This window comes from Thamnophis sirtalis, unplaced genomic scaffold, assembly GCF_051295495.1.
Source record: "Thamnophis sirtalis isolate CommonGarterSnake01/CBP01778 unplaced genomic scaffold, rThaSir2_p1.2 scaffold_9, whole genome shotgun sequence".
NCBI classification, from domain to species: domain Eukaryota; kingdom Metazoa; phylum Chordata; class Lepidosauria; order Squamata; family Natricidae; genus Thamnophis; species Thamnophis sirtalis.
In genome coordinates this window covers 32282650-32291986 of record NW_028261389.1, presented here as the reverse complement: position 1 = coordinate 32291986, position 9337 = coordinate 32282650, and the positions used below count along the sequence as shown (strand labels likewise).

The following is a 9337-nucleotide window of genomic DNA, read 5'->3' as shown; positions in this document are numbered from 1 at the left end:
TATTTTGTTTCTTAACTTGAGCCTATTTATTCAAAAGGGAGATTGTAGCTATTTCCACTTGTTTGTTTTCCATCTTTATACAATGGATTCCATGCACTCAGTGGAAAAAACATGTCATTCATGGACCATCCAAAAATTAAACAGGAATTTTAGTGAGGCAGTAGGAAGGCTGCTACACTTCCCAAAGTATTCAGTTGCTACTGCTTCTTGTGCTATCTTGGGAATACCACAGAAAATGATTTGCTTAGAGCAGTGCGTTCTGAGATATACAAGACATTAATGAAAATGGTAGTAGTTAGCACTAAAAAAAAACTACTGAGTTTCACAGTTCACTGATTTCTCATTGAGGCCACATTTGAATAATCTCTTCTCTGGTTAAACTTTGTTTCTCTTCCTTTTGACACTCAGTTGTAATGAAGAACAAAACCAGTTACAATACTGTCTCTTCTCATCCAGGCCTGCGATGGACGATCACAACACAACCTGCCCGGATCCCAACTTCTGCTATGACCGGCTGATCAAACGATGCTATAGCTGTAAACGCATGCAAAGAGGATCCAGGAAAGAGACAAGTAAGGAAAATATAAAATGCTACGCATAAAAGGGTGGGGTGGAAATAGGGGTCTGGAGATAGGCTGGAAATGAACTCTGAAAGCCAGAAGAGAATCCACGAGTAGAAAACAATGCATGTTAAAAAATGTATGTATTTTAAAAAAGGAATTAAAAATGGAGTTTAAAATGTTAGGGTAAAACAATCCATAAAAAGTGAAACAGTAGAAAGGCTGGGGAAGGACAACAAAAGGAGATGGATTTTTAAAATATGCCTAAAACCTATCAGCACTTGTGCTTTGCACATCTCTGAGGAGAGGTTATTTCATAGAAAAGGTGCCACCTCTTCTAATAAAACAATCAAGTGAAGGAGACGTATAGCCCAAGATTATTTTTCAAAATCCATGAGAACAATAAGTTTAGATGCACATGGGTTTTAAGTTGACTTTATTTGCATTGTAAGTATAACTTGTATAAGAAATATATACATGTCTGTGTGTGTATGTGTATGTGTATGTGTATGTGTATGTATATGTATATGTATATGTATATGTATATGTATATGTATATGTATATGTATATGTATATGTATATGTATATGTATATGTATATGTATATGTATATGTATATGTATATGTATATGTATATGTATATGTATATGTATATGTATATGTATATGTATATGTATATATAGCTCTTGAACATGGACTGTCTAGAGGAATTATGTGCTATGGAGTTTCCCAAGCCAGCACCATGCATTGTTTAAGAGATCAAAATTGCAATAAATAGATGTATGTTTCTTTCAACTCTTATGTACAGTAAGCTGAATGAGTTAATGACATGTGCCTCTTTAAAGGCGTCTTCCTCTTTAATAAATAATATATGTGAAAATTTGAGAGAATATTATAGTTATTTTCACAAACAATATTTAATGAATGTGCACATGGCCGATCCTAAATATCGATTTACTGCAAGACCTACTTCATTGATTTTTTAGTCTGTTAGGAAGCTACCATCTCGGTTCTTTTTTATGTGCCCCCTCCCCCACTTTAAGTAGGGCCCAAAGGCACTGAAGCATTCATAATAGTTTTGACTGATATATGGGTGGTAATGATAATGATTTTGTGATTTCAAAAATCTAAAAAATAACATCAGTTGGAGTAAGATGAGCACAAAAATCACCATCATTTATTTTATTTTATTTATTTTAGTTTGTCACTCGTGTACAAGATAACAGGAAAGAATAAATATGAATAAGAACACAGGAAATGGGTACAAATACATGTGGACAGTAGGACAGGGACGTTAGGCATGCTGGTGCCCTTATGCACGCCCCTATTTGGCATATTGGTTACTCGGCATCCTGTCCCAGGAACCGATACTTTAAGGTAGGGTTGCTAAAGATACATCTTAGAATCTAATGCCAGCAGCCAAAACAAGCCTTCCTTGACTGATTCTAGAAAAAAATAAAACCAGACTGTGGTAAAGATACTAGTGAGCTAGCTGGTATATCTTGCTTTAGAGCAGACTCCTGTGTGAGGGAGGATGGAAGGCTATGCTGAAGTCAGTTCTTAGAGGAGTCTTCAGTTGGGATTTTACAAGAACTAATTCCTTTACATGCTCTGCTTTCCAGCCTTTCAAGAAAAGAATAATCATGTCATGGCAGAACCTATTCCTCAGCATCCCCCATGAAATGGAAAGAGTTAATAGAGAAAGTTTGCCAGAGTCAAGGGAATGTCAGTGAATTATTAGTGGATGCATTTGAGACTCGGACACAATTTAGCTTAGCAGTTACTTCACATTACTTGAGACTTATATTGGCTTCACACTACAAGCATGTCAACAGTAGATTAGAATTGTGCAGTTGTCATCAGAATCAGCAGGTTGTGGAAAACCCAGTCATTGTTCTAGTGTTTTGTGTAAATTAGGCCCTAGTATGAAATCATAACATACTTTATTTTGTGGTGGAATGCAAAGATAAATTTAGAAATTGTTTTTGGTTAACGTGGGATTAGGCTTAAACATGTTATGTAACTCTGGTAAAAGAATCTATAAGCAATGCCGGGTTGACTTCAAGTCTGCAGTATCTGCTTGCTCTTTTATTAGAATAGATGCAAATAGTGCAAATCCCTTTTCAGATTTGTTTAAAATCTGCTTCCCTTCTATAATATGTGGTTTCCTTCAATTTCTAACTACATAAAAGGGCAAACATGTGTTTCCCTCTTACCCTGCTACATTTACAGGCTTTTATTTTAGACATTTGGTTTATGGTCACTGTCTGGGAGTGCAGAAAATAATTTGGGTGGTGCAAAATTCATGAAGGTAAATTTTGAATTCCTCTTTCATTTTCAGCAGTTAGTTTACCCCTCTTTCATTACTGAAGATATGTATGCAAGTATTTTTTTTCTTCTTTTTATATATTTACAGTGTTTTTCTTATTAAGTACATATTTATTATTGAGTAAAATACAAAAATGCAAAAGAAAATAGTAGGAAAGACAGAGGAAGGAAAAGAGAAGGGAAAGTGTAGGAAAAGGGGAAAAAAGAAAGAAAAGGCATTGTATAAACTAGCCATTTCTATAACAGCAAACCTAGCTAATCAGTAAAACTTAAAATCAAAGTTTTATTTTTTGCCTACCTCAAGCACAAAGTCCAGAAGTGGTTTCCAAACAGACACAAAAGTAATTGTGTTTTTTTTCCTTAATTAAAGCAGTCAGTTTAGTGCAAAATTCATCAGTGACAACTTCCTCTTTCATTTTTAGCAAAGTTAATTTACCCCTCTTCCATTAGATGTGTATGCAAGGATTTGTAATGAAGGCTCAAGTGAAATTTTAGTAAGCAACTAATAGCAACAGAGCAGAATGTTAGCATCCTTTTGGTTCTTTCCTCTTCTCTTCAATAAAGAGGAAGAAAATATGCAAATATATCTATTTTAACTGTCTTCTGATTCAGAACTTTTTGTACATATATTCTATACATAGCCCTTTTTAGTCTCTTTGAAACAAAATGCTTCTTTTCTTTCTTTTTTCCCATTTCTATCATCTCATTCTTCAACCAAAACCCACTCCTTCCAATTAAAATCTTAAAACATAGAAGCTTTATGGCCCAAGTCATTTTGTAGTGTGGTTCAGTCAGGTTCACCCAACACATTGTACCATACATTAATCACAGAGTTTACAAACAGTCTTAAATCTGGAACAAAATAAAGCCTTACTTCATGATTTAGATCAGACTTCTTTGTCTTGGCACCTTCCAGAGACAGAACATCCAGCCATATGGATGGATCATAAGGATTATCTGGTGGAATAATTTTGTTTCTGCCCATATAAACTGGTATGAAGGTTGTAATACAACTCTCAAACAGTGAAATGCAGAGGGTGAGAATGCGTAATTGATATATTTTGCAGTCAGTAAGCTTAGTCTTTCACATTTATTTCCAAGGAAACTGCTTTTGGAGTCTCGTCCTTCAAATGGGAAAGGCAGTGTGCGGTAAAAAAAAAATCAAGGTAGTGTCCATGAAAGTGTAACTGAAGCTCCATTTACGTTTTATGAGTGTTGCTCATTGCTTGATTTCTGCCAGATAGAAGAGCTCAGAATAAAGTGCTCCAAAACAAAGGTTTTGCTTTTCACCAGAACATATTTCCTGTATAAGTGGAAAATTCAGAGTTGCCCTATCAAGGAAATCATTGCATTTAACTATTTGGGTATTATTTTCAGTCTTCTATTTCCTAGACATAGCAAATTTGAGGGGTCACAGCCTGAGCTCAAAACATTATGAGTACAATTGTAAGATTGGCCTAGCTGCAACAATACTGGATGGTTCTTTGTAGCTACTCACATATTTAATCTTAAGGTGGTGAGTTTGCTTATTATTTATTATTCATTCTAATCTATTGTATATTTAAGTAAATAAAAAACAGATTGTGAATTACCTTCTCTGAAGCAGGTAAAATGCAAATCTACAGCATTATATATTAACTAAAATAGATTTTCTGGGTGAATCACTAGCCTTGTTCACTTTTGCTGTTAAGTTTATTTCTAACTGGAAATAAACCATCGCCAATTTGTCTTTTTGCATCTTCTCTTCCTGATTTATACACTACTAAAACTCTCCTGTTTGTCTGTTTGTAATTTTCAATTTGGAGAAAATGGTGCATCACAAAGCAATAATTTTTAAATCTATGTATCTCAAAAGGGCTAACTGAAAAAATGTATCCAAAATCAGGGACTCATCAATCCCAATGGGATGGACATTTGACAAAGTTGTTTCTGCTTCAGTGCTTCTGCATTGCTACACCACCATGTTGCCATGGTCACATGATTATTATAATTTCCAACGCTGCCGTGCTTTAACAGAGGGGAGATATGAAACATTTTGATTCTGTTTTGATAGAACAATTGAATCAGTAGCACACGTCTTACTTCATTGTTCCTTTTACTCAATTTGGTATGCCACAAACCAAATTGGAACCCTTCCCTTCACTTCAAAAGAAGAAACATCTCTGTTAAAACGACCCACTTAGAACTGTTGTTTCCCTCCACAGCTACTGTATTTCGAACAACCTCCCTTCCAACCCAACCAGTGCAAGTTTTTGCTGGGAACCAAAATTGTTCAGCTTTAATATTTGGCTTCTTTGCTTTTGTGGGGCTAGTAATCATCATGGCAATATTATGGCTTGTAATCCTGAAACAAAGACGGAAGAGAAGGAGAAAAACTGGAAAGGAGAATTCCCAAGGTATGTATTAACAGCACTTCAGACAATAGGTTTTAATCCAGTTGATCTTATTTAGCCTAACTCTTTCCAACCCCCTACAATGTACTTAAGATTGGTTGGATTATAGAAACTGCAGTCTGTCACAGTTTAAATACACCATGTTGAGAAAGGTTGATCTACTCTAGTCTTAGACACAATTGAGCAACATGTGAATCGAATGACTATTTTCTTCCTCTCGCTTTTCACATGCTCTAAATGAAAAAAAAAAGGAATCCAGAGAGATCCTACTCTGGGGATGGTGAACTATATTGGTGAGTTTCAAGTTTACAAGAATTTTGCTTTAGTTAAATCATCATTGATAATGATGATACAGTATATAAACAGCTTTGACCTCTTGGATGAAAATTCTCTCCAAAGTCCATTTTTTCTAGCACTTTAAACGTAAAAGCCCAACTTAGATTTTCAAAGACCTTCTCTGCATCTAAAAATATTAGTGCTGTCTGTTTCTTATTATGATATTGTAAATATTCAATATTAAAAAATATTGAATATTCAGTATTCAATGGCTCAATGGCTAAGACCCTGAGCTTGTCGATCAGAAAAGTCATCAGTTCTGTGGTTTGAATCCCTAGTGCTGCGTAACAGAGTGAGCTCCCATTACTTATCCCAGCTTCTGCCAATATAGCAGTTCGAAAGCATGTAAAAATGCAAATAGAAAAATAGGAACAACCTTTGGTGGGAAGGTAACAGCGTTCCATGAGCCTTTGGTGTTTAGTCATGCCAGCCACATGACCACGGAGATATCATAGGACAATACTGGCTCTTTGGCTTTGAAACAGAGATGAGCACTGCCCCCTAGAGTTGGGAATGACTAGCACATATGTGTGAGGGAAACCTTTACCTCAAAACAGTCCTCACATTATCCTTTAACTGTCTTTTTGGCAGAAAGTTAAATTGGTCTTCATGAATATATGCCTCTAAAATCTTCTTCAATCTTTCTGCCAAAACCACAGCAAAGAGTTTGTAGTCTTTGTTTAATAATGAAATTGACCTGTAATTCTTTGTCTTCATAGCATCTTGACCTTACTTCTGTAGCAAAGCAATATTAGTTTCTTTCCACGTTTGAGGTATATTTCCCCCTATAATATATCATTCATTATATCCTTTAATGTCTGAAGAAGTTCATCTTAAAAGTATTTATAATATTGGCTTTTAAGGCCATCTGGGCTGGGACTTTACCTGATTTCATATTTTTAATAGCTTCTGATGTTTAAAAAAAACAGTTATTGGATCATTCATAAGTTGTCTCTGAGTTTGTGAAAGTTTAGGCAACTGTTGTCTTAACAGATATTCATCTATTTTAGACATATTTTACTCCTGCTTTTTATCTAATTCCTACTTTCTCGCATGGTAGCTTAACCATTAGACCAATCTGGTTTAGGATCTTCCAGTTCTTCGAACTTCAATGTGCAAATCTCAATGTTTTGTTCCTTTTTGTTTTTGTTTTTCATCAATGCTACTATCTTCTAGCATTTCTACATCCATAAACCACATTTTTTTAGTAATAGTAATCCTGGTATATTGTGTCTGCCAATTTAAATTTTAAATTCTCACATAATCCTGACCTTTTCCTGACATTTTCTATGTTTTTTCAAGCATATAATTTACATGAATCCCAATAACAATTCTAACACCTTAGGCAATGTTGCTATGGCCAGCAATAAGGTGATCAAAGTTTCATCTTTAACCTTTGAGCTGCTGATCCAGTTGTAGAGAGGAATTATTGAGTCTGTCATTTGTACATCTATAACTCTCTGGTTTGGTACAGCAACCAAACAGTACAGACTTCAATGGATAGTTAGGACTGCAGGAAAAAAAAATAGCAACCAGCCTGCCTTCCATTGAGAACCTGTATACTGCACAAGTCAGAAGGAGGACTGAGAAAATACCTACAGACCCCTTACATCCTGGACACAAACTGCTTCAACTCCTCCCCTCAGGACACCATTATAGAGCATTGCATGCCAAAGCAACTAGACACAAAGACAATTCCCCCACCCCCACCCCAATGCCATTACTCTGCTAAACACCTAATTCGCACAGCACTAAGGATATTTATCCATGTAGTAGGGAGGTATTATTATTATCCTTCTCCTCTTTTCCATTAATGTCTCCTATTAGTATCTTATGATTTATCACGTTGTTTGTATCTTATCATTTATGATTGTATCATGATTTACAAGTTATGATTTATCACTTTGTTGTTTGTATATACACTAAGAGATTATACACTGGAGGCAAATTCCTTGTGTGTCCAATCACACTTGGCCAACTAAAAATATTTTAAATTCTAAAACATTTTACATAAATCTGCATTTATTATCATTTGAAATATATCAGTTTTGGTATTACGTTTGTTTGCATAGCAGTTCTTGTGCTATCATGTTTATTGCTTCAGTTTTTTAAAAAAGAATTTCAGTTTTCCATAAATTTTTAATTTGTCTTTTCTTTATTATTATATATCTTCTTCTTATTAGAAAATGGCAAGTGCGCTTGTATTTTGGCCAATGAAGCTCAAACAAACCATAACTGCGAACCAAGAGACAATGACCTTGGACAGCTTCAATGCCCACATTTAAATGCTGTTACTATGATCACCCAGGATGATGTCTTAAAGGAGAATATTCCCTGTGTTGCTTTCACAAGAAGTCAGGAAGTGATTACCTCGTCTCCCCATGATGAAAAATGCAACTCCTTATTTCCACTGCCAGCAACTGAATTTGGAGCAACTATGCTGGTGACTACAAAGACCATTCAGGAGGACATCCTCAGTAAGGAGTTGCCATAATAATTCCTTTAAAAGGGCTTAGATTAGCAAATGCAATCTCTCAAACATTATATGGCTCATTATTAGAGGCAGGTCGATTCATCTTGGTGTAACTATAATTTGGGAAATAACAATTTTTACTTTTAATGAATTCATCTCTTCCAAAATGTCCAGCTATAACTATGGTGAAATGAGAGGACATACCACACCCAATCCACCAAGATCAGAGAATCTTAGAAAAAAATCATGTTCAAGGGAGTAAAATAATCTTGCTTTAATTTCTGCATCCTGAAACTCACTCAGTAAGATTCTTGTAAGTTATTGTATTTGCTATAGTTAAAAACAAAAAAACAAAAAAATAACCTTATACATGAAATAAGTAAATAGAGTAAGAGTGTAAGTGAAACAATTTCAATGACTAAGAGACATGTTTAAGCTATTGTACTTTTTTACAGTAACATAACAATGTTAATGAGAAAGCCAGTTTGCTGTAGTAAAGGCATCAGGCTAGAAACAGAGAGACTGTGAGTTCTACTCCTGTCTTCAGCACAAAACCAGCTAGGTGACCCAGGGCCAGTCACTCACTCTTATCCCTAGGAAGAAGGCAATGGCAAACCATTTCTGAAAAATTCTATCAAGAAAACTGCAGAGATTAATCTAGGCCAGGAATGTCAAACTCAAGGCCCAGGGGGGGGGGGGGCAGATCTGGCCCATGGGATGCTTAAGTCCGACCCATGAGGCAACCCTGGAAAGAGTGAAGGATTGGCCCGTGGTGTCTCTGCCAGTGAAAACGGGCTCCCAATCTCCATTTTCGGCTGGGACAGCCTCCTGCAATCCTCCCGAGCTCTGTTTTCACTGGCAGAGGGTTGCAGGAGGCCGTCCCAGCTGAAAATGGAGATTGGGAGCCCGTTTTCGTTGGCAGAGCACTTGGACCACCACAGGCCCCCCTGACATGAGTGACATAAAGCTGGCCACTCCCACCCCAGTCCCCTGAGGTCAAATACAACCCTGATGCGGCCCTCAATGAAATCGAGTTTTACACCCCTGATTAGGTAGTCACCCAGAATCAAAACTGACTCAAAGGCACAAAACAGACAAACAATGTAAATGGTGAGTGATAAGTAAATTTGTTCTAAAGCACTTGATAAAATGGTCAGAGTAAACTTTTTAAACTACTTTCTAAACCATCATATTTCATTGCGGTTATGTTTTTTTAAACTATTCTAAGATTATCCTCATAATGCAAT

General features: G+C 36.0%; 1 protein-coding gene across 1 annotated transcript; it reads left to right on the top strand.

Moving 5' to 3' along the window:
* The first annotated feature begins 349 nt into the window (after nucleotides 1-349).
* TNFRSF13C (TNF receptor superfamily member 13C) lies at nucleotides 350-8656 on the top strand. The gene is made up of 3 exons (XM_014052038.2): nucleotides 350-572; nucleotides 5093-5284; nucleotides 7801-8656. Exons 1-3 carry the CDS (start codon nucleotides 464-466, stop codon nucleotides 8109-8111), a joined length of 612 nt encoding a protein of 203 aa, XP_013907513.2. The 5' UTR covers nucleotides 350-463; the 3' UTR covers nucleotides 8112-8656.
* The last annotated feature ends 681 nt before the right edge of the window (nucleotides 8657-9337 follow it).

Excerpts from the sequence above, each read along its gene's own strand:
- TNFRSF13C (XM_014052038.2), top strand. The coding sequence starts at position 464 with ATGGACGATCACAACACAACCTGCCCGGATCCCAACTTCTGCTATGAC. Across the intron at positions 573-5,092 it reads AGGATCCAGGAAAGAGACAA|CTACTGTATTTCGAACAACC; the intron begins GTAAGGAAAATA and ends TTCCCTCCACAG. Across the intron at positions 5,285-7,800 it reads TGGAAAGGAGAATTCCCAAG|AAAATGGCAAGTGCGCTTGT; the intron begins GTATGTATTAAC and ends TCTTCTTATTAG.